The following is a 25,920-nucleotide window of genomic DNA, read 5'->3' as shown; positions in this document are numbered from 1 at the left end:
AAACCCAGCACAGTCACTGCTAAGTTTTTCAATGCTACTAATTTTTCCACTGAAGTGAAAAGTTATGAAAAATTATTTCTCCCTGCTTAGGTATTACTTGGTTAATTGCGTAGTCATGAGAGCAGAGGCTATGTGTGATTTCAGTGAGGGTACAGTACAGAAATTAATGGCAACTAATGCTTTAAAGCAAGAATTTTCTGACTTATACTTACAGATTCACTTGATTTATTATTACTCAAGCTGTTCACAGTGAGTTGATTTCACTAGTGACTGATCTGTTTCAGCCATTTCCTGGGGGAAGGAGGTGCTGGGGCTCTCGAAATCCTCCCCTTTCAGGACTCAGTGTTGCTCCAGAGCAGTGTGGTGCGTTGAACATGATACCACCTGACAGGCCATTGCTGGTCACTAATCACTCTGCTCTGGACAATTATTCTCTCTCTTTTTGTTAGCCAAGGATGAAACTTAGCACGTCTCCTGTAGTACTTTCTCATCTTTGAGACTCCTTCCCACATTGCAGTCTAGGGCACACTAGTGAAAGGGTATGTAAGAAAGTTGTTTGCCAAACGAGTTCCGTTGATTGAGCAGTAAATTGATTGCAAGTATATGTTCAGGAAAGTTAATTTCAGGACTGTAAAGACTTAAAACTTTATTGCAATCCTTACAATATGTGATGAGAAGTGGATAGGTTTTTGTGTTTGGTTTTTGCCTTCCAAATCCTACTCCTGCATTAAGTAAATAGAAGTCTCAGTTCTCATTTTAAAAGATGTATTATAAGCTTAGGTACTCACTTTTTAAAACTAATTATTTTAAATTGGTTGGTGTTTTTGATGACTTGGAGTGGCAGTTTTACAGTGACGCCTTGCAAGGGCTCATCAGAGTACTTCGTGTCATGATTATATTCAGCATTGTCTTCTATATGTTTTAAGAAGATTTGCATGAATCTGCAATAGTAAAACTGCGGTCTTACTGTGTTTTACATTATACTTGTTTGGTAGGGTCTTCAGTTTGCTTTTAATATTGAATTTCTTTACTTTGCAGTATTTGCCTCTGAAACAATCTACCTGTTCACAAACATAATCAGTTTCCAATTATTTTTACAGTGTTTCCCATAACCTCTAAAGTTTTCTTCTGATTCTATTCTCTACATTTAGAAATATTTATTATGATAATTTTATGTCCATAAAGTAAAGGAAATTCTACTTGTGGCCCACGAGAAGCTTTACAGACTTTGTCTTGGTCATTTTGGAAAACTGTCTCCATATTTTCCAGATACAAAATAATAATAAATTCAAATTTTCCTGCTTACTGATAGCATTACTGGGCTTTTGGGTGATAGTTATGCGGTATTTTTCAAGTCTAAGTGGTGTTTATTACCTTGCCTTTGCTTACAATGCTAAAAGAACATAATAACAGAATGGTCATTTCTAACATTCAGCTGAGTGAGAAGCAGTGGCCAGCAGAGCCACAAATATGAATAGCTCAGACATTGAGTAAGATCTTATAAAATGAATTTCAAATGGATCTTAAAACAAAGATTGTGTTAAAAGAAAAAAAGCAGACAAATTCTTCACCAGACAAATACACCATGTAGCTTCTCATTGTAAACATGAAGGTGCTGATGACTGATAACTGGTGACTAAGTGAAAAATCTAATGGTGTTTTCTTTGCTTGTTCACATAAATACATTACTTCCCCAAGACATGTAAGCATTTGGAAATTTGGAAAGTCTTGCTTAAATGAAAATTAGTAGCTTCTCTGGCAACTGCTACCTAGAAAATATGTTTGAAAGTGATGCTATAGTATGAAATAAGTAGCATGAAGTAATGCAATTATGTATGTCTTCAAGTTATGAGGAGACGTTAAGGGTGGTGCATCTTCTTTTATTTCGTACTTCACTAGTCAACTTCTGGAGGTAGTACTGTAGAAACAGGACTCTTTTCTATTTAGACAACCTCTTTGGTAGAGAACTGCTTCTTCCATCCTTGACAAGATGATGGTCAAATTAATCTGTCAAATGTTTTATCTTGTCTTTCAGCGGTATGAGTGTATTTAAGATCAAGGTTGAAATCAGTCATTTATTATTGTCTGCCAACCCTTATTATTGCTTATTACCAATTACATGCCTATATAGAAAAATTGGGGTGTGAGTTTTGACATATGAAAGAGTTTGTTCTGGCTTAGGTATCTTCAGAATGATGGCAGTAGTAAGGAAGACATGAGCATGTTTAGCTTAAGTAAGGGCCAGAAACTAGGCTAAATCCCTAGGGAGTTTTTGTGCTGGCTGCTGCACCTAAAACATGAGTTTAAGTATTGTGAAAGGCTGCAGTGGGTAGTGTTGAGATAACACAGAAGTTAAAGTAGCTAATGTAAATAAGGCTTTCAGTGCTGTACAGGCTTCTATAGTTAGAAATGAAAGCTTTGCATCCTTCACAGAGCACTGTGCTGCCCCTGCTGTGTGGGTCTTTCTGTGATATACCTTCGTTTTGCAGTATAGGGGTACCCTAAGGGCTGATAGGAGGGTGGGACACTTGCCATGATGCTTTTAACTGAACAGTTACAAGTATTCAGCACCTTGTAAACTTCTGAAATTATTCTTAATTATCTCATTCTTTCCTGCTGCTGCTTGTGTTAGGACTTCAGCCTGCAAAAGCGCTTAGTCCTAAGTCAGTTTTAAGCTGAAAATGCTGAAAGAAAAAGATGCACTGACAACAAAAGCAAGATCACTGTTGTTTTGTTTTTGTTGTTTGTTTGGTTTGGCTTAGGTTTTTTTTGTTGTTGTTTTGTTTTGTTTTGTTTTTTTAATGCCTGTATGTCTATAGGCTTGCATTCACTAGGCAAATGATGATGATTCTTTTCCTGCTGGTGTTCCAGAATAGTCATAGAAGCCCATGGGAACTCCTGTCCTGTTGCTTCTTGAGCAGTCTTTGAAGCAACTGAAATGCTGCTGTTTTCTAAAAAGTGAAGGACTAAAAAGGCCTATGTGGCTTTGACTCGAACTCCCAGTGGTACCTAAATGTTTGGGCTGTATAAGAAGAGTACAGGCGCATCTAAGGAGTGGAAGCCTGTCACAAGATCGTGCTTACCCTCAAGAGTAGCAATCAGATATAGAGGAGGTGTGGAAGATAAAAATTCAGAGCTCCATGTAACAGCTATGAAATAACTGGTATTGCAGTGTCAATAGCTAACAAACAGACACCCTGCATGTCCACATGCATTGCATCGCCTTTGTGCTTACTTTCCTGTAGGGTGTTATCCTCTGAAGGATGAGGAGTGGAGAGAAGCTACACATGCAGCTAGTTTTAGAATTACTGCAGCCTAGCTTTCTTGTCACATTCCTTAGGGGCAGAAAATTAGTTGCAAATGAGATTAGGCTGTTTATGCTTTATGTAAATTTCAGGAAGTTAAGTAGTGAATCAAACTAATGTTGTCCTTAGCTTGAGTATATTTATCTCATCATTAACAGGAGTTCAGATCTGACTTCTCAGGAAGAGGAAAGTGTTTTCTTGTAGGATGTGTAGAAAATGTGTTAAGATTCTATAATTTAGTTGAGAACAAACATTATTTTTAACAAATGAAAGTAAATAAAATACTTTCATGAAGTTAAGAAGTCTAACAACTTCTACAACAGTCCACCTTTCATGACTGGTGAAATCAGACTAAGTGTTGAGATTGCCTGGAAAACTGCCGTGCTGTTTCCATCATACTTAATAGATGATAGCTATCAAGTAAAAAGATGTCACCAGCTGTGGTGAGCAGAAGGTGATATGCGGAGTGTGCAAGTGCATTTGCTAGTGGGTTTTTTTGCTTTTCTGATAACAAATGCAAGGAAGTTTTTTATTTGTGTGGTTTTACATATAAAACATGTATGCCTTCTGTAATAGCCCTTCCCTCCCCACTTTTCTTTATCCAGAGTCAAGATGACAGGTTTGCTTTCACTGCTGAATGGTACGATCCAAATGCTTCACTCTTTCGGCGTTACGAACTTCTGTATTATCCAAAAGATGGATCAGTTGAAATGGTAAGAATTAAAGAAAAAGATTATTGTCATAAGTGTAATATCCAATCAAACAGTTTGTAAAATGGCAAGCTCCTGCCTATGCCTATTAATTTTCCAGGTAAGGAAAATGTAATTTAAGACGTGTCTTGCTCTCTTTCTAAAACTGAAAGAGAGGAAAAAGTACAAGTTCACAGTGAAGCAGGTGGAAAAGCTTCCATGTTTATGATTTTTATTTTTCTCAAAGCTTGCTTTGGTTTGGAAAGATTAATTTTCACAAATCTGTTTTCATTCAATCTCTACTTGGGTTTCAGAGTTAAAACTTGGCAACACTGACCTACTGCTCAAAAAACGTAAATTGAAGCTGTTTCCAAACAGGGGAATAAGCTTCAGCAGAAATTCCAGAAGAGTAAAATGTAAAAGAGTCTTATCAAAGTAGAGGAGATGGTAAATTGCTCTTAATTTGGTTTTGAATGAAAGGAAGGATGTTTCAGACAGTGGGATCTATTTCTATCAGTGATGGCTTGCACAGACCTTTCTGACTTGTGGTTCATACAACTAATCCCCATTGTTTATTGACAGCAGGTTAAAACAAGGATTTAGCAATAGCAGAAATATATATAAAAATCTAATATGTGCTGTAAAGATAATCCTAACAACCCAACCAATGCTTTGTGCTGCCTTTTAGGAATGAGTGAATGACTAGTCTTTTCCCATTTTTAATGAAGACCTAAGGGTCTGGGAATAGCCTTGGTTTGAATATTCACACTTAGTAATTTCATTATCAAAGTTTAGTTTTCCTGCTATAAATATCAACTGCAGAAATAAGAAAGCTAGTGGAATCGGCCTTTTCTTACCCAAACTACTGCTCACTGAAAACCATAGCACCCACCTGTGTGAGGAGAAGCACTTTGCACTTTTTACTGATACTGTCTTTAAACAAACTCTGTCATGACATTGTTCCATTTAAGTTGAGTTCTTGGTATGATGTCTGTGTGTGCACAGTTGTCAAAATGTGAAGATTTCTATTTTTTATTTCCCAGAGACAGTTTAGCTAATCAGTCAGGAGCCGTAATAATCTTCCTACACAACCATGTGTAGGCTGGCAAAATTGTTGTTCGTTTCACCTAGATGTCTCAAAACCAGGAGCTTTCAACATGTTTTTGAACCTCTTAAGGCATTCAGCATCAAATACCGATTGCTTGGTAGAGTTTTGCATTTTGCTGTTGTGCTCTTAGGTTAAGATAGTATGGTGTGTACACAGTCGTGAGTGTATATGGACTGTGTGTGATCAGGACAGGAGTAAAAAATGCAAAAATGCATGTAACATCTCTATAGAAAGAATATATATCTTTCTTTTTTGAGGAAAAGATGGGGTGAGTTTGTGGACAGAGATTGAATTTAGAATTCTCTTCTGGATTTTTTTTTTTTTAATTTCTGCAGAATTTTCTGCCTAATTCTTCTGCATCTTTTAGTATCTTCCTAAGGAGATGACAGCCTGCTCTTACCACTAGTGTATCTGAGGAGAAGGGAGGTAATAGATATGAGCCAGCTTCTCCCTGCTTATGAGAAAGATGTTTCATCTCCTTTCCCACTTCCATGGCAATAGCTCTCCTTTATCACATACCTCAGCTGAGGATGGAGCAGAGCTGTTGAAGGCTTGTGTTATGGGAAGTCCTTAACTTTTCTTTCTCAGTTCTTCATGTCTTGGTTCCTGTGAAAAAAAATGACAGTGGGAATAATGAGACAAGTTTCCATCTTGCTTTGCAGCTGGAAGAAGACAATATAGGTTTTTGTCCAAGGAGAGCAAGCAGCTCTTATGATCAAACTGGATCTCTTGACAAAGAGATGTCCCATTCTCTCAATTTTCCATAGTTAATAACTGTCATGGGGAATTCTTAAAGCCTGAGTAACTTTTCTTTCTACAGGAGATTTCCTAAAAAGAGAAAAGTAATCTTTAAAAAGGACAGATTCTTAGCAGAAAATTATTTTGGTTTAGGTAATTTACTTCTAAATGTACATGGGCAGGAGGGGAACAGTTCAAACAGTTTTACTTTTTCTTCTGCTATGGCTTATCACTCACTTCGTATAAAAAGGTTTTTTAAACAGATCCAAAATTCCACTCTAAAGAATTTAACACAGGTATATGCCTACCCCCTACCTGTATCTTCTGCTTGAGAGGAGTGAAGCAGCTTGGGGTGCCTTTAGCAACTGTTAGTGAAATAACCAAGGAAATGGTCAGACTTTTAGTCAAGGTATTGAAGAATTTGAATATAGTCAAAACAGTTAATAGGCTTCCTGCAAAGTCCAGGAAAAAACAAGTAGCTGAATTCAAGTGATTTTTTTTTTTTTAAATTTTTTTTTTTTTTTGGGGCATGTGGTCATTTCTTTCCCTACTGCACTTGAATAGAGGACGCTTAGTAGGAGCATGTATGAGGGGCTAAAGATATTTCAGCAGGGAAGGATTCTTCCTCATAATCCTGCCTCAGCAGAAGAAAATATCAAAATAATTTATATTCTCTGATCTGCAAAGTTTTGGCTATTCTGGAAAAACTTACAATTCTTCTAGCCTTTTAAAAGGAGAGAAAAGTGTTCACACATTTCAGAACATGAAGGAGTATGTAATTTTGCTCTTAATTTTTTTTTCCTCCAAAATTTGTGGAAATTATGTTATTTCTTTTGATGCTATTCTTGTCTGTATATCATTGCAATGGAGGACAGTACATGTCATTCAAGATAGAGAAGAGGAAGTTTGGCCTGAGGAGGACAAAACTTTTCCTTTCGTGGGATTCCGCTTCCCCAGGAAACTGAAGGCATCTGTAGTATCTACATGCAGTGAAGAAACTGTTCAGCAGGTTGCCTTTTGTGCTTTTGTGCCAGCCCACCCAGAAAACTATACATTAACGTCTGTCTTCTTGCTTGGAATGATGATATATAGCTGAATTGTCTTGACAGGCTTTTGAGCGTGCAGCTCTAGGCAGTGAGAATGTCTCAGCCTAGTGTTGCAGTCATCCATCCGTCCCTAATTCTGAGTCTTTGCAGTCAAATAAAGCATAGTATCACTGGAACGATGCCCTGAAGAGGTGACCTGCCACAGTGTGTGTCTTGATCGTTCCTGGTGCGAGCCATTGGTCTGTGAAACAGCATAGATCTGCTAGGGGGAACTCTTAGTGAGACTGGGTGGAGGTATCCACTAGGCACCTGACCCATTTATCACAGCTTGAATTAGCACAAGCAAATGATAAAATAAAAAATGCAAAGATAGCTGTCAGCCTGAGACTATTTAAATAGAATACATTTCTAATTCTGGTTTAGTCTTCTAAGCTTTCCTGGTACACCTGTAAGTTCAAAGGTTTAGGAATTTAATCAATTCAGCGATCAGATTCAATCCTACAGTACTATGGACATTTCTGAAGGTAGAGTGAAAATTATGTTGAGTTTGCCAACAGCTTAAATCTCTTGCTATGGTAGATCTTAATCTTTTCTCTGCAGTATGATGTGAAGAATCGTCGCACCTTTCTGAAGCGCACCAAGTATGAGAGCTTACACCTTGAGGATTTATTTGTAGGCAACAAAATTACTGTTTTTTCCCGTCATCTATCCTTAGTGGACTATGGGGATCAATATACAGCCCGCAAGCTGGGGAGCCGCAAAGAAAGGTAAGCAAGCATGTTCTTTGAAATCTTCCTTTGTGGTTGGGCTTTCAAGGTAGTCGTTCTTTGCTGGAAATGTGATACGTTTTCTGTACTATGGGAGAGCAGGAGATAGGTACAAGTTTGCATGCAGCTTGAAATGATCTGGCATACTGATAGTTGGAGAGAAGCAAAGTGCCCCTGCTTGTGGGCAAAGCCACGACTGCCCTTGTTACCTGATAAATATTCAAAGACAGCTTCTCCATGGTGTCAACAGCTGCCTTCTCTAGGTCTCTTGGGAGAGAAGAGGGGAAGGAGGAAAACAGGGGGTCCTGTTTCAGGATTGCTACTCCCCCAGGGTAGGCAGCAGTAGGATTCTTGTGATTTGTGAATTCTCTTGGGGCAGAATTGATATGGTGACTCTGATGTGTCCTGGGCTAGAAAGGCCTGGATCTTGCAAAACTAGCACCTGTCTCTCTGGGATCTGTGCAGAAGCCTGGTGCCTTACTAATCAGATCTACTCTGTGTTAGCAGTAGTAACTGAAAACAGTAGGAACAGGAGTGAGAGGCCCATTCCCATTCTCCGTTTTTTTCTCACTATGGAGGATTTTTTTCTGAGAATTTTTTCAGCATCTCCTAAACTCTGTGTGCATGAGGACAGGAAGTATACAGTGAGAATGTCAATAAAACCTATAGGCTTGTTTGTTGAGAAAAATTTCATTTATAATGGATGAAGATAAGACTCATCATCTCTTTTTGGTTGAAAGACTTGCTTTGGCAAAGGCTTTAAGAGTCCATCCAAGAACAAAGTATCAGGAGAGACTTGATGAAATGACAGTAAGATTACTTTGTAAGGAATTTGAATCTGGTTTGACTGCAATGCAGGTAATCTCTAAATTTGCAAATTAATAAACTTTGATAATTTGCTTCAGCCTTTCTGGGAAAGAACACAGGATATTTTCTAAGGTATGATGTTCCAGTGAGCCCTATTTGCCTACTTTCTTGCTCCCTCCCACTAACTGGGCTTATTTTGAACTCTCTTTGGAGGGTTGTACATAACCAGACATACAGGAAGAGTTGCAAGTTTTAACACACATCTTTGACTTATCTTCATAAAAACATTGCCAAGGAAGTGACTGCCGTAGTATCTTTTCAGAAGGAGTTCTGCTGGTGCTTTTTCTCCAAGCTGGGGTTGAGCATGGTTTAAGAGTAGCAAAGGAGGTGGAGAACACCAGAGGATGGCTTCTGTCTATGTGGCTACTCCCTCTGTTCCTCAGTGGAGTCTTGGGTAGATTATATTTGTCTTGTCTGTGGTTTTTTATCAATGTAACTTTTTATAGTTGTGTATTTCCTGCTCTGCCTAAACTAGCGTAAACTCTGGTGCTGATGCAGTTGTATGAAGAAAAGGCAGCTTGTGATAAAATGATGTTTTCTTCTTGTAAGGGAAGTTGCCATCTGTACAGCGACACTATAGTTGTGTTGATGAAGTGGTCCTGGGAGGGGGTGAATTTTTGTACCGCTTTGCAAAAGGAAGGAAGGGAATTTATGACATGTCAGCTGTTTGGAAAACATTTTAGGAATGTTGGCTGAAAGATAACATAGATATGCAAGTGGTGTTACATATTCAGAATAGCCCAAAGGAGCATAGTGAAAGGTGTCTTAAACAGGCAAGGGATCCTCAAAACCAGTTTCTTGCAGAACCTTTCACTGGGTAAACAGGGTCATATTAAAAGACTCCTTGGGCAAAACAGTTGCATATGAGGCATTTATCTTTTAGGCCTGTTCCTAGCAGGTTTTACAGCAGTTATTAGTTAAATAGATATACTAAGATTTCTGCAATACGTGAGAATTCCTAAAATAATCTGTAGCTGGAATTCTATTAATAATTTTAAGGATGTTGTATGAGGCAGAATGTTTCCCTGTCTTTTTCTTGCCTTTGTGTGGTACAGGACTATCATTAGTTTAGTTCAACTTTGGAAATGAGTATGTATGTAGACAGGCTCAGCAAAGGCCTTTGAGCGAGACTGAGGAATGTATATAAAAAAATTTTGAATTAGGGACCCTTGTTTTTGTCAATAAAGCAAGGGAACATGACTCTAGGTACATGAGGTACAAAATAGATGTGCAAAAAGAGGCTAGATTTGCACAGGCCCTTTCTAGAATTAGGCTAAAATAGTTAAGACAGTTCAATGGAGTTTCAATTTCTACACCTACTTTTCTTGGGTCAGTTTTTAAATACATCCCTATTTGGGTGTTCTTCCTTGCTCCTCTCCCAGTGTATCATAAGGAAACCATCACAAACAGTGACTAAAATGGGTAAGTAAGCATGTGCTTACTTACAGTGTACCACATAAGGAACCACTGGCATAGCACAGGGATTTATCTTTCTGTAGTCTTTCACTTGTGATCCTGGATGGTTGTAACCTGAGGTAAACATTTGTCTGACTAGTGTGTCCTGTCTAACTAGACTGTAAGTATAGTCAGTTAATATCACTGGTTTTGAAATGGAGTTAGAAGGCTTCTATCTCAACCAGAAATATTTTAATTAATTTTTGATTGGGATATGTTATTCTTATGCTTCTAGTCATTGACATAATCAGTGTTTCTTCCCCTTCAAGGCATAAGCTACTGTACATGCAACAGTCCTATTAGAAATAAATAGATCTCAAAAACATAGCCACAGAATGCTTTGCGCACCATTTCTTTGATCAATTCCTGTCTTCTAATGTTTCAGTACTCTTTGCAGTACTGTTGTACAGTCCCTCTGAAAATATAAGCAAATGAGATCAGTTTTCATTCTTTCTCCTTTGTTCCTAGACATAAAACTATTTCAAAATGTGCTTTGCAGACTGCATCATGTCAAACTACAAGAAACATATTCCTAATTAAAAACAAAAATAGGACACATGAATCAAAATCTAATCTCAGAAACAGTCTTCAGCATCCTGAATTATACTTTTCTTATCCTGCATACCTCTGAGAAGCTCTCACTGAAATGTTGAAGTTTATATATCAGTGTTAGAGAAAAGATGTTGTAAGAGTTGCTCATTACAGTTTGTGTTCCTGTCTTCTAGGTAAATTGATTCATAATGCAATATTTCATTACATATTGGTAGGAATTACAGTTTTACTAGAAAGCTTGATATTAGAAAAGTAAGGGACAATTTATTTCTGGTATTAGCTGTCTCAAATAGCCTGTATAATAACATAGGTTCAAAAAAGTATTCCTCAAGGAAATGCAAATGGCACTGGAGATCTCATTCCAATGGTTTGATCCTTAGCGTTCATAGTAAACGACAGAGTTGAGAACCTCTTATGCCAGGATGCAGGTCATACATTGCGTGACCGGATGGATATGTGTCAAGCATGCAGCTGCCCCCTGTCATGTGCCTCAATGCACATGGCACACCCTGTGATAAATAATCCCACAAAATGAAGTGATGCTGTGAAATCCTGGGGGAAGAGGGGAACAGGCTATGGGCCATAGGCTGCATGGAATATCCTGGCAAACTGTGTTGAATGTTGGTGAGAGGTCAGCCTTTCCTGATCTGAAGACAGGGCTAAACCAACTTTAGTTTGCACTGCAATCAACTGAAGCATAGGCTTGGTTGACTACTCTCATGCAGTTTCTGGCTACACCCTTAGTCCATCAGTCTTTTTGTGTCATAGAATCGTAGAAGAGTTTTGCTTGGAAGGGATCTTTAAAGGTCGTCTAGTCCAACCCCCCTGCAGTGAACAGGGACATCTTTAGCCAGATCAGGTTGCTCAGAGCCCCGTCCAGCCTGACTTTGAATGTTTCCAGGGATGAGGCTTCTACCACCAATCTGGGCAGCCTGTTCCAGTGTTTCACAACCCTCATTGTAAAAAAATTCTTCCTTATATCCAGTCTAAATCTACCCTCATTTAGTTTAAAACCATTACTCCTTGTCCTATTGCAGAAGGCCCTGCTAAAAAGTTTAACCCCATCTTTCTTATAAGCCCCCTTTAAGCTGCAAAACTCATAGCCTTCTCTTCTTCAGGCTGAACAACCCCAACTCTCTCAGCCTATCCTTGCAGAGGAGGTGCTCCAGCCCCCTGATCATCTTTGTGGGCCTCCTCTGGACCCCCTTGAGCAGGTCCATGTCCTTGTGCTGGGGGCCCCAGAGCTGGACGCAGCACTGCAGATGGGATCTCACCAAAGCAGAGTAGAGGGGGAGAGTCACCTCCCTCAACCTGCTGGCCACACTTCTCTTGATGCAGCCCAAGATAGGGTTGGCCTTCTGGGCTATGAGTGCATGTTGCCAGCTCATGTCCAGCTTTTTGTCCAGCAGTGCCCGCAAGTCCTTCTCCGCAGGGCTGCTCTCAATCTCTTCATTGCCCAGCCTGTACTGATACTGGGGATTGCCCCGACCCAGGCGCAGGACCTTGCACTTGGCCTTGTTGAACTTCATGAGGTTCATACGGGCCCACTTCTTGAACTTGTCCAAGTCCCTCTGGATGGTGTCCTGTCCCTCAGGTGTGTCAACCGCACCACTCAGCTTGGTGTCATCTGCAGACTTGCTGACAGTGCACTTGATTCCACTGCCTATGTCATTGATGAAGATGTATTTCCCAGTGGATCTGGGCCTAAGCTAGTCTGTGTGTATGAGCTTCCTGATGCTTGAGGAAATCTCTGTTTGTTTCTGAGGTCTCGTCTGTGTCTCTCCCTTAGTTTCACATGAAATGTCACATACATTCAAATTTTCCTCTTTACACTGACTGGTCTTAACACCTCCCTTCCTTTAGATTTGCTGTGAAATAGATAGCCTGTCTGCTCCCACTCATCTGTCAATCTGGGGTCACTTAAGGTTCAAAGTAAATGTAATGAAAGTTCATTCATCTCCTGTAACCTCAGCATATTTGCCCTGGCTGGACTATATTGCTGCTAACCTAAAGGCTGCTTTCCATGCTATGCTGGTATATAAAATGAGAAATTTGCAATTATTTACCTTTCATTTAGGTAAGTACTGCAATAAAAAATTCTATCTTGGGTAGCCCTCAATATTGGAAACAGTGTAAAAGATGCTCTTTAGGATTGTCAGAGACTTGGAGTTTCTGAGGTACAGGGTTGAATAAATCTGTTGATTTGTAAGCTGAGCACATTTGAAGCTGACTCACCACAAGATGAATGCAAATAGAAAATGCCATTTTACAGACCTTCTTTTTGTGCTGTTATTTTTGATTAATAATATGTTTAGTGCTGATGGTGTACTTGGTGCTATGCAAAGCGCACTAATAAAACAGTCCTGGCCTTGGGGATGTACAGTATAAAAAGATGATTATTGAGAAGACAGGATGTACTTGGAAACAAAAATGTGGGGGAGAGTGTAGAGATTTTTGGATTGGTCTCCCTTAGAATATAGCTGTCAGTCAGTATAAGAGATGTAATACCTTCTCTGCCAACCTTTTATTGTGTCTGTTAACAGTGTCAGCTATTTGGCATGCAAATTGTATACCGTGAAGTGTTTGTACTTCACTAAACACAATAGGACTTCTTCTCATGGAGGCCTACAAGTATTTTAAAAGTAGTAATAAAACAATCATTTCACTTTGAGTTTTATGGAAGAGGCACATATTTAAGTAGTATTTTTAAATAGAGAATTTTAACAGCTTAATTTTTAAGTATATAATGATTAACGTTAGGAAAACAAGGGAGCTGCGCAAACATATGGAGACATTAACAAATCAGTTGTGTTCTGACCCAGAGCTGTGAGAGAGGGGCTATAGAAATATGCACTAGCTAAGGAGGAAGTGGTCAAATTGTTTGCTCTGAGAGTGAAGGGAGAAGCCACTAAATAATGATGGCTGGTGGAACACTGTGGGCTGACTTGGGTTAGAAAGCCAAGGAAACTGTGATGTGCAAAGCTCATTCTTATCAAAATAATGCCTTGTGCAGACATTGAAGAACAGCATGGAAATTGATGAGGCACTGGGACTAGAATGTTTGATTGTGGCAGAATTTCTCCCTTTGATGTGATGTGTTTTTGTCTGAATATAAACTCAACATGCACACCAAATCCTCTAAGGAAAGTACTGTTGGCTGTATCTCTCAATTTTTTTTTTCCCCTCAGAACGCTGGCTTTGATTAAACCTGATGCAATGCCCAAGATTGGAGAATTAATTGATATAATTATTAATGCAGGATTTACAATAACAAAGGCCAAAATGATGATGCTTTCAAGGTAAGGAATTTTTAAGGTTAGCTCTATTGTGTCTACATATTGTTTTTGCAGATAAGAACATTCTCTGAAGCTCTCCTGTGTTGTTCCACACATCGGATCCATTCCAGTGAGTAATAGAGGGAAGAATCATCAGTTTCATAATCATGTAGGTTTCTGAAAGCATGTAGAGAATTAAGCTAAGTATTAAAAAGTTACATGCAAATGAGTATGGGTGATCAAATTTGTAATGTCTCTGTATGAATCCGAGGTGACTGCCATAGCTTTGGCAATTTAGCAGTGTTTACTCTGATGTGTCTGTATGCCCTCACCTCATGGTTTCCTGATACAAACTACATTGCCGATTATAACAGTGTTGTCTTTAAAGTAGCTAGTTTGTTTGCTCTCAGTAAATCCATTGTCTTAATTTGTGCTTTCGGAACCCAAACTTGTTTGCTTTCTAATGACTGGAAGTCCCAGGCAAAGTAAGTGATCTTCTGATGTTAGACTCATAGAATCATTCAGGTTGGAAAACGCCTTTGAGATCATCAAGTCCAACCATCAACACTACTCTACCAAGTACACCCCTAAACCATATCTCCAAGCACCACATCTAAACGAACTTTAAACACATTAAGGGATGGTGACTCAACCACCTCCTTGGGCAGCCTGTTCCAGTGTCTGACAACCCTTTCAGTGAAAAAATTTTTCCTAATGTCTAGCCTAAACCTACCCTGGTGCAGCTTGAGTCCTTTCCCTCTTGTTCTATCAGAAATTACCTATGAGAAGAGACCAGCACCTACCTCTCTACAATGTCCTCTCAGCTGTAGAAAGCAATAAGGTCTCCCCTCAGCCTCCTTTTCTTAAGACTAAATAGCCCCAGTTCCCTCAGCCACTCTTCATAAGACTTACTCTCTAGGCCTTTCACCATCTTTGTTGCCCTCCTCTGCACTCTCTCCAGTACCTCAATGTCTTTCTTGTGTAGAGGTGCCCAAAACTGCACACAGTACTTGAGGTGTGACCTCACCAATGCTGAGTACAGGGGGACAATCAACCCCCCTACTCCTGCTGGCCTTACTATTCCTTATACAGGCCGAGATGCCATTGGCTATTTTGGCCACCTGGCACCCTGCTGACTCATATTCAGCCACTTGTCAACCAGCACCCCCAGGTCCTTTTCTGCCTGGCAGCTCTCCAGCCACTCATCCCCAAGCCTGTATTGCTGCTGGGGGTTGTTGTGGCCCAAGTGCAGGACCTGGCACTTGGCCTTATTGAAGCTCATACAATTGGCCTCGGCCCATTGATCCAACCTGTCCAAGTCCCTCTGTAGAGCCTCCCTGCCCTCAAGCAGATCAACACTCCCACGTAACTTGGTGTTGTCTGCAAACTTACTAAGGGTGCATTCTATACTTTCGTCGAGATCATTGATAAATAAATTAAACAGAAGTGGCCCTAGTAGTGACCCCTGCGGAACACCACTTGTGACCGGCCGCCGGCTGGATTTAACCCCATTGATCACCACTCTCTGGGCCCGGCCGTCCAGCCAGTGTTTTACCCAGCAGAGCGTGTGCTCATCCAAGCCATGAGCAGCCAGTTTCTTCACTGGAATTCCTTGGGAAACAGTGTCGAAGGCTTCATGGAGGTCGAGATAAACAATATCCACAGCCTTTCCTTCATCCATTAGGTGGGTCATCTTGTCATAGAAGGAGATCATAGAAGGTTCATAAACCCATGCTGACTGGGCCTGATCACCTGTTTGTTCTGTAAATAACTTGTGATGGCGCTCAAGATGATCTGCTCCATGACCTTCCCTGGCACTGAGGTCCATAGTTTCCCAGATCCTCCTTTCAGTCTTTCTTGTAGATGCGTGTCACATTTGCTATTCTCCAGTCCACTGGGACCTCCCCAGTTACCCAAGACTTCTGGTAGATGATGGAAAGAGGCTTGGTGAGCACATCTGCCAACTCTTTCAGTACTCTTGGATGTAGCCCATCTGGCCCCATAGACTTGTGTGCATCTAAGTGGTGTAGTAGGTCACTGACCACTTCCTCTTTAATTGTGAAGGCCACATTCTGTCCCCTCTCCCTGTCTTCCAGCTCAAGGGGCTGGGTGTCTAGGGAACAACTAGTTCTACTACTAAAGACTGAGGCAAAGAAGGCATTGAGCACCTCAGCCTTTTCCTCATCCTTTGTCACTGTTTCCCCCTCTACCTAGTAAAGGAAGAAGATTCTCCCCAGCCCTCCTTTTGTTGTTAATGTATTTATAGAAACATTTTTTAATTGTCCTTAACAGTTGTAGCTAGTTTAAGTTCTAATTGGGCTTTGGCTCTCCTAATTTTCTCCTTGCATAGCCTCACTACTTCTTTATAGTCCTCATGAGAAACCTGCCCTCTCTTCCAAAGGTCATAAACTCTCCTTTCGTTCCTGAGGTCATGCCAAAGGTCCCTATTCAGTCAGGCCGATCTTCTTCCCTGCTGACTCATTTTTTGGCACACGGGGATGGCCTGCTTCTGCGCCTTTAAGACTTCCTTCTTGAAATATGTCCAGCCTTCCTGGACACCTTTACCCTTCAGGGCTGCCTCCCAAGGGACTTTGTCAATCAGTCTCTTGAAGAGGCCAAAGTCTGCCCTCGGGAAGTCCAAGATGGCAGTTTTCAGGGTTGTTGCAGGGTTGGACAGGTTTTGCTCATGCATCTTCCTAATCCCCCCCAACCTTCACTGTTCTCCAATTACCTCATTGAGCCACAACATTTTAAAAGAAGGCATGCTGCAGAGGAAAGAAAACATAATTAATTTACCCTAGAAGACTTCCCCAAAGTTACTGCACTATTTCTCCATTGCTGCTTTGCCAAACCTGTTCATATGCAACATGTCTTTGAAAAGAAAAGCTATCTGTCTTAGATAATACCATGTGTGTTCTTAAGGTTTCTTATGGTGAGGTCAGGAACGATTTTCCTCTACCTCAAAACCTTTTGGGCTTTCTGAAATACTGATAAAACAACTATGTGACTTCCTCCTCTTGTCTCTGCATTTGCCTTCTGCAATGTTTCATGGCAGTGGTCCAGATCCTCCCTCAAACAACTCCAGTTCATGAGTTCAATCAGGTTTCTAATGCTGATTTACAATTCACAATGTCTTTCAGGCCAGCTTGTTTTGGCTTGCTCTCCTGCAGTCTGAGAGATTTGATCCTGAAGTGTTGTGTTGGGTGGTATTTCAGTGTCTGTCTGAGAACTATCAGAACTGTTGAGCCAAGTCATGTGCTTTGAATTTGACTCACACTGAAGGGAAGAAACTTTGAGACTTGAACTTTTATTGCCTATTGCTATACAAAAATTTCTGCTTGTCTTGTTTAATTGAAAATAATTATTAATAAGCACAAGATTGGGCTGTGATACTGGATATATTTAAAACAATGTCTTGAGTATTTGTGGTTTCTATGTATACTATATACTCTGTTTCCTGGGACTGTGCCATTTCAAAATGATAGAACTATGGCTTTGCCAAAGTCTTCTACCCTTAGGTCTCTGCAGGCATGCTTGTTCAAACCAGCATCATCATCTACTGCTTTCTTTGAAGGGTTTATTGCTGACATTTGTCTGGCAATAACTGTAAGCAGATTCATGCCTTCTGTAAAAATTGTAGCCAAGATATGAAAGTAAGGGCAGGCACCTGCTTTGATAGGTCAGCTCTCTAGTCTCGTCATTTAATCGTACGTCAGTTCAGTCTATTATTCCCAGATGAACACTGTTTTCAGTTCTTCAAAAGCAGACTAATGAGAGAGATGAAATTAAAAAGGACCTAAGTTATACAGCACAACTGCAATTTTATATTTATTGCAATAGGAGTTCTTAACTGAGTAGTAAAGCTCAATTTGTTTCAGAAATATATCCCTCAAATATTTCTTCACATTCAGAAATGATAATTCTTAATCTGTTTGCATGCCTTTTTCATATTTGCTTTCCAAAATTATTTGGTGAAGTAATTTCAGAAGAGGATTTTCTGGTGAAATAGTGAACTGTAAGCAAAAACTTTAGGCTATTTGCAGAGTGTAGGTTTGAAGCTTGAGATTGCAAGAGTGCCTGTGACTAGCATAATTTTTAAATCATGTTTCTGCCCTAGTTATGAAATGGAAGGAAAACATATTAGCTGTGTGGTCAGTGAAAATAATTTGGCTTTTGAATGCCTCATGCTTGTACTGAACTGAAAGCAACAAACCAGGAATTACACAGTTCCAATGAGCAGGTGGTCATTTTGATAAAAACGCTTGAGAAAGCTGAGACTGTTCAAGTATTTGTCAAGGTTAGGAAAATGAAATTCTTCTTAGGTTCTTCTTGAGGTTAATTCTTTCCTCTGGCAATATTTGGCCTAAGTCTGGACTGCAAATGGGAGAGAGATGTGAAAAGTTCCATTGCAGGTGACAGAACCATGCCTTTGTTTGTATTTGGAATCTGTTATTTGAAAAACATTCAGGTAATTTCTTTCAGTAAAGAATGCTGCTCAAAGTGAGCAAAATCATGGAAAAAAATCAGAAGACTGTTTCTGCAGGTAAAAATAATTTTCCAAGTGGGAATCTTTCAGTCTCCTTTGCAGCTGTGCTTTGATGATGAACTTTGTACCCAGACTAGGGGTAAGCAATATTGCTTCCTTTCTCCTGTCAGTCCTCCTGAAGAGCTTGTCCTTCTCCACAAATTCCGGCTTCAGAAAGTGGTACACGCCTGGATTTGGAGCAAGCCAGGAGCAAGCCAAGACCAAGCCTGCACTTCTGAACTCGAATTTTGTAGCTTCAAAATAACTTGAAAACCACCATGGATTTTTTTAGCTGTTGACATGCAGAAAAAGCAGTACAGTAAGCAAGAGTTAAGCATGAGAAGCAGCTGGAGAAAAAACAGGGAAGAGAGTAGGCTGGCTAGCTGCAGGGGGTGGTAGGGTGAAAAGCCACAGAATGGTATGCACACCAGCGGATGGATGGTGAGTCTGCACCATAGTCCCTGAAACTTGAGTAGTTGGGTAGCTGAGCCCTGTGCTGCTGGCAGCGTGGCAATGCAGAGCTTGGAAAGGGCCATCAACCTGTCTGAAAAGGGAATCTTTTTGCTTCCAGTACCTGAGTAAAGGCAAATAGCTGTAGTACAGACATACTGTGTATGCCTGGTGGCCTTTATTTGCCTGACAATGTAAGGAACCCACCTCATTCCAGAAACACCATTGCTTTGGGAGAAAGCAGTGTGTAGTAACTGCTGTTTTCCCCGAGGGCAAGTGCAAGACCAAATTGAGTTTTCAAGTGGGAAAGAGTGGACAAAAGGAAGTTTTAATCTGGTGGTCATTGTGCTGCCTATGTGACTTGTAACATTTGAGGATACTGAATATAAACCAGGTCATGCAATCAATATTCTGTTGTGCACTAGTGTAATCAAACACTAGCCTCAATAAGGAAATAAGTTCCAATGAAACAGATACATTTACGCTTTAAACCCAAACTTCATTAACCAACATACATACTCAAACTGAGATGAAAGATGAAAACAACATGGCAGCAAATGGCTTGGCAAGAAGGTGACTGCTGCATTTATTTCTCAACCTGAGAATATGGGGACCATCAGTGGTGCTGAAAGTCCATGCTATGGGCTTCAGTAATTACTTTCTTCTCAGAGCAGGAGCATAAGGAGGGGTCAGCTACAAGCTATGCCTTAGCTGCACAAAATAAGACAGGAAGTTAAATGTAGTTTCTGTTATTGGGCATGAATACCTCACAGGCTGTTCAGCTTGGGAAGGTATTACCTGTAGAAACATGTTGATGAAAGTTTGTGGTTTTCGGGGGGGGGGGGGGTTATATATATGTGTGTGTGTGCATATATCTATATCTATACATCTGTATCTCTGTCTTTTTACTCTTCCAGGAAAGAAGCAGCTGATTTCTACGTAGACCATCAGTCAAAACCTTTTTATAAGTAGGTATATCAATTTCAGCTTGCCGTATATAAAGCTTATTTGTTGAATGCGCAGGATTCATTTACCATATTTGGTACTGCAGGACCATGGGAAAATCAGAACTTGTCTCAGTTGAGTGGAGCCCTTTGCAAAGTATGCACCCTGTTCTTCCTCCAGGGACAGATCCTTCTTTCAGCTATTCAGGGTTTTAACTCACACTCTTTACAGCCTGATGATATCAGGCGAATGTCTTTGGTCTCTCAGAAGTGAAAATGCTCCTAGCAAGGTGAAACTTCAAAGCCAGGGAAGGAGCATCTTCAGGATCAGGGTGGAGCTTGCAGGTAATGAGAATTAGGGGGGAATACTTAGCTGTGAGAATTGTTTTTGTAGCAAGTACCCCAAATCATAAGTAACTGAAAGGATAGTGCGTGGGGCAGTTGTTTACTGTACTGCTGCCCTTGGACAAAACATCAAACTTCCATGATGCTAGGCTGCTCCACCTAACACAAAAAACCTTAATCTTTCCATGACTGACCAGATTGATGCTTATGACCCAGAGATTGTGTCGTTTCTACTTTGCCTGAAAGTGCCAACAAGCAACTTTCTTTTCTTCCCTCTGGATTTGGCGGTCTGCCTCTCTTAGGAAGAGGGTGCAGCTCTGCCTTGTGTTTTTCAGCCATGTTGAAGCCCGTGTTTGCATTGATTTGATCAAAAGACCTGGTTTCAGTACCATCATGAAAAGCTTGAGTGTTAGGATCTGCCAGCTGCTCTCCTGCAACAGCAACTGATTTATTGTGGGACCAAACTCAAGCCCATCACGGAGACATGGCCCCAGGCTATGTCTGACCATGTTGGAGATCAGAGGAAGATTTAGAATTGCTTTTTCTTTGCTGAGGAAGCCTGCTTGAATATGTTAATAAATAAGCAAGAATTTTGCCTGTAGTGTTATTTCACAGATGTCTATCTAGACTAATGGTAATTATCTGAGGAGCTATAGCCTTTGTCCATTGTGATGTGCCTGTCTCCTATCCTACAGTTCTATTGGCTACATCTTCTGTATAGGATTTTTCTCTAAATTAGAAACAAATAGTTATAAAGCATTACAAATCGAATAGAACAAGAATCGTCAAGGCAGCAAAATGTAAAATCTCTAACTCATTTATATTTAGCATTGTATTACTTGTCTTTAAATTCAGATTTAGTTTGCAAGTTCACTAGTCAATATAAGTCTAGTGAATAGTAGGGAAAAATAGCAATTCTACTGGTTTGGAAAATAATGTTTTTCATATTGAAGAATTTAATGTTTAAAATTAGTATTCAGGATTAGTCTGCACAGTAAGCAGTGTTGTAGAAATTGCTTTTTTCTTGGATGTATGTATGTGTAAGCTATTTACCTGTATCCTAAACAAGCAGTCTCTGACCAGCATAACTTGAGTTCCAATAGCTTTTCCCTGTGTAGTTTCTTTATGCTTATGTAACTTTTCATAATTTTAATATGGTTCCTTTAGCAAAGACCTAGTAGTATTTCTTTCCTCTTTTTGCCCCTGATCATTGCATAAATGATCATTAGGAAGAAGATGGTTGAAGAAGCATACACATTCACAATTATAATTATGTAAAGCTTTTTTTTAAGAAAGTAGTACAAAAAGTGTTGAGTCAACTTTCTCCTTTGTTGGTTCTGTCCAGGTTACACAGTGAAAAGGCAGGCTTGTTGGCTGGCATGTTTTGCAAAGATACAGAATTATAGTTAGGGTGTTTTATTTGGTTTTTAAATAGAATGTTTGGGTTTCCAGTTTTGGGTGGTTGTTTTCCCTGTAAGTGAGGTGGTCAAGACAGGAGGCAGGCTGCTCCTGACAGTCTCTTCTCCTTACTCAGATTCTTCCCATTAAAATTGTTGACTTCTGCTTATGCCAGGATGTGATAACTCACTTTGTGGTTAAGTCCCCTCTACCCCCCAAACTTTCCAAATCTTCCTTCTCCCTTCTCTCCCACTTTGGAGAGAGATCCATGGGGCAGTGGAGCAATCCATCCTGACAGCAGTGCTGAAGTTGTGTCAGTGGGGAACACACACAAGTCATGTGTGAGAATCCTGAAATCCTGCTGAAGACACATGCTTAGAAACTGTTCCTATCAGACAAGTGGTTATCAGGGTCTCTTTCATTGTTACTAGTACTGATCTTGTAAAAATTCTTTTGAAATCTAACATACTACACTGTAGCTTGAGTGAGTTTGCATTATCTGATTCTTTTTCTGCAACCATAATAACAAGGCAATGTCTGCATGTGACTGAGTCCAACTTCCCCCTCAAAGCAGAGCCAATTTCAAAGTTAGATCAGGTTCCTCAAGGCCTTGCTGAGTTGAGTTCTGAGCATCTCCACTGAATCATGTGGTTTTGTTCGTTTTAATTTGTAGCGTGCATCCCCATGTGCTGTTTCCATTTTGCAGTGAGCTTCTCCAGTTTATAACAAGTGGTCCCATTGTTGCTATGGAAATCTTAGGCGATGATGCGGTTTGTAAGTGGAAAACGTTACTGGGGCCAGCAAACTCTGCAGTGGCTGAGACTGATGCACCAGACAGCATTAGAGTGAACTTTGGACATGATGGCCTAAGAAATGCAGCTCATGGCCCAGATTCAGTTGCTTCAGCTGCTCAGGTAAGTTTTTGACTGTTGACTGAGGTTTATTTTTACTTTATCTGGTAACAGCTGGGTCAGGAATTTGTTATTTCCCCCCACTTGACTTCAGTTTACTCTTTGTGGATCCTTTGTAGCATGGAGAAATAAACTGTCTGGAAACAGAAATCTTGTTTATCACAAAGGGGAATCTTGGGCACTCTGATCAGGAGAGCATGCCTGGTCATTTTTAATGTCTTCTGTACATTACAAACTGAGTAAATTGCATAATCTACCTATAGCCTACCAATGTTGGCCATAAAAAGAAACGGATTAAACAATTAAATCCTTTTGTGCCTTCCTGTGTTTTGCTTATCTGTTCTCCTCCACAGTCCTCACTAGTCCTCTGCCTGCAGCCTACTTTCCTCTGCTGTTATTGTTCAGAATGATTAATTATGAAAACAGGCCACTTTGTAGTGCTTTGTATTTTGAGAGGTAATACAGTGGGCTTGGCTTTGAGGAGTTTGGTGCTCATTTGCTTTGTTTGTAGAGTGTCTTTCCTTAGTGCTAAGAAAAAGCCCTGGGACTGGGTGATAGATATTACCAGCATTTCTGCAGAATTGAGGTGACTATTTGCATATGATGTTGTGGGGTAGATACGCTGATAAATGATGGCAAGAATAAAGTTTATCTCATGATCAGTTGGTATTGCTCTAGTGGTATCTTAGCTCTAGACCAGCAGGGAAAAGATTCCAGTTGTTGCTTCTTGGATCCTAGTCTTCCCTCGATTTAAATTGGAACAGCTGCAGTAGCACAGCCGGAGAGTCTTGCCCTGGAATACTTTAATGAGCTGCCAAATACTGTATACTAGAAAATACATGCAGAGATTATATCCTGGTGGTGAGGGCAGAGTTGGTCAGCCTCTTCTTCTGTCTGGCTGTTAGACTGTGTGGCGTAGCAAGCTAACTGCAAAGTGTGGGAGGTTTTCTGTTGATCAAGCACTTGTCTCTTGTCTGCACCATACCTGGGCTGCTGGATCCTCTCCGTGTGCCCCTGGTTTTGACAAGAAATCATATGCTGGACCTGAAGTACTTTTTCTGCTGGCAGACTTGATGAAGATGGTAGAGTCAGAAAGAGTTTGGATTAAATTGATTTTTTCTGATGAAGGAGAATTATAGTCAGAAAACTCTTTGTAGTTCTGGTTAAATAGTTAGATGTTTTCATATACAAGTGTGAAAGTTTCTCTTTGTTCCTGTGTAGTGCCATGACAACTGTGCCAGCTTTTGAACCGAGAGTGTAGGAAAGAGTATCTATTAGCATAAAATTTTGATTAGAAGCATAAGTATGTCCTTTGGCTTAAGTTTGTTGTTCTTTTTGCATTTCATTATTTTTGAAGTGCTGTTTAAAGGCCCCATTCATCTGCAGCATTTTTATGACTGTGGAATTGTTTTGCTGAACTTTTGCAGGTGTGTGCATCTTCGTGGTGTTACTGACAGCAATCTTCAATAAATCAAAAAAAATTTGTGAATTTAATACCCCTGTGCCTATTTTAATTAAGTAGGCCCAGTATTATATGGCTGTATAGCAGTTTCCATGGAAACTAGTTGGCTGCACCTTGCAGAAGCTTTGCTGAGAAGAAAGAAATATAAGATAAAGGGACCTAAATGAACTCTTCTGAAGGAAAACTGAAGTCTCAGCCACATTTACTGAATGTATTTTAAACTGAACAGTTAGAGTGGAAGACTGCATTGTTCTTTTGGGGGCTAAATGACAAGTGAAACTACGCCTTTGGTATACTCTAAGCTGGTATCTGTAGGCCAAATTTTGGATTTTGGAATTTTTTAGATCAGGAATAAAGGGAAAGGAAATGAACTTTCTTTTTAAGGCCCCACTTGGTTGTCGTTTGGCATTTCATTATCCTAGTCCTTCAGCATTATTTACTTGCATTCTTCTTATGACTTTTAATAGATAAAACAAAGTGTTAAATATTATAAATATTTTGCTGCCTTTCCTGGCTGCTTCTTTTAGAGGTAACATTAGTTAACTGAGTGGGATAAGGTCTTTGAAGCATGCAGCATTTTATCAGTAGAAGGATGTAGGAAATGAGCCCTTTTGTCTCAGATATGCCCACTTAAAATGTGGATTATTTGCTAGGAGAAAAACAAAAACAATTTTTCCTGTCTGTGGAAAGATCCATTAGTTTGAGTTGTATAGTTGTTCAAGTAAGGATTACAGGAATTGTCAGAGTGCCATGAGCTAAAGACTGGGAGATAGTTAAGTCTATTCCATCTGAATTGAGCTAGTAAAATAATGAGACAGTTCCAGGAAATGGCCTTTAGCACTGTTACTGTTACATAGGAAAAAATCAGATAGATTCGGTAGTAGTATTTCCAGAATATTATTATTTCCGTTAAATAGAAATTTATCAATTCTCTTACTGAATTTGACCAATAGGTCTGAAATGGAATGTGTTTTGAACATTTGATTAATTTTAATTGGTAGATTGTGTAATATATGTGAATAAATGGTATGGAAAAAGTGTGAAGCTGGCGGTGAACAGTGGAAAAAATATCACTGAGGAAAGAAATCTGGCTCTCAAGCTCACCCCAGTATGGTCTATATGGTACCTGAATAGTGATGGTGGGAAGCTATATGGTACCTGAATAGTGATGGTAGGAAGTGATCAAAGGCGAAGAGGTTCTTTTGATTCAACCCAGAAATCAGAGCAATTGAGTTCATCAGCTTCAAATTGAAAACATACTGAGAAATAGAAGGTAGCTGCATTTTTGCTTATGTAGTGGAAAAGATGATGTGGAAAGAGGGAAGATAAAATACATGTATATGGGAGTGGATTTGGGAAAAATACTGAGGAAAGAGAGAATTCAGAAAACTGGGAGCACCTCTACCAAATGATTGTGGCAGCAGCATTTTGAATGCTCTGAATGGAAATGGATTGTGTTGCAAAAGTGAAAAGAAAGACATTGCAAGAACTATTCGGGTCATATTTGTATGATTGTAGCAATGGTGCTGGGGAGGGAAAGATACTTGAGAGAATATTATAGGGAAAAAGTATTTGTAGCACGAAAATCTATAGTTAAGGTTTATCTTCTATGACTTCTGATGTTGTTATTTATGCTGAAAGCTGATGTATGCAGCTCGATGAATCTAAAATGTGTTCATTTACAATTGTTTTCAGGAGCTGGAGTTGTTCTTTCCCTCCAGTGGAGGCCGTGGACCAGTCAACAGTGCAAAATTCACAAACTGTACCTGTTGCATTATTAAGCCTCATGCGGTTAATGAAGGTAAGCAATGCAAATAGTGGAGGTGAAACCAACGTGTGCTTCATTGTATCTGTGATCAGTCCTGTGCCCTTTTTTGGGAGAATAGGAGTGCAAGAGCACAGGGTGTATATCACAGTACAATCAAAAGTATGCAGATATATTGTCTTTCATATACCTTTAGCGTTTCTGCAGTTCAGTTCCATGAAGAGTGGGTCACTGTTTTCTGTGTGGATACTTGAGAATTTCAGAATAAGAAGGGAGAGGTGAAAAAAAGAAGGGTAAAAATATACATGAGGTTTGATG

General features: G+C 39.9%; 1 protein-coding gene across 1 annotated transcript in view; it reads left to right on the top strand.

The window, feature by feature from the left end:
* Window positions 1-25,920, top strand: part of NME7 (NME/NM23 family member 7) — a 96,987-nt gene that overhangs the window by 15,442 nt on the left and 55,625 nt on the right. Inside the window, exons 2-7 of the mRNA XM_086478209.1 lie at window positions 3,911-4,018; window positions 7,487-7,653; window positions 13,716-13,826; window positions 19,695-19,745; window positions 22,171-22,378; window positions 25,533-25,638. Coding sequence (XP_086334335.1) covers window positions 3,911-4,018; window positions 7,487-7,653; window positions 13,716-13,826; window positions 19,695-19,745; window positions 22,171-22,378; window positions 25,533-25,638 — 751 coding nt within the window. The remainder of the gene's footprint in view (window positions 1-3,910; window positions 4,019-7,486; window positions 7,654-13,715; window positions 13,827-19,694; window positions 19,746-22,170; window positions 22,379-25,532; window positions 25,639-25,920) is intronic.

Source organism: Leptosomus discolor, chromosome 1 (assembly GCF_034619465.1).
Source record: "Leptosomus discolor isolate bLepDis1 chromosome 1, bLepDis1.hap2, whole genome shotgun sequence".
NCBI lineage: Eukaryota > Metazoa > Chordata > Aves > Leptosomiformes > Leptosomidae > Leptosomus > Leptosomus discolor.
This window is presented reverse-complemented; position numbering and strand designations above follow the sequence as displayed.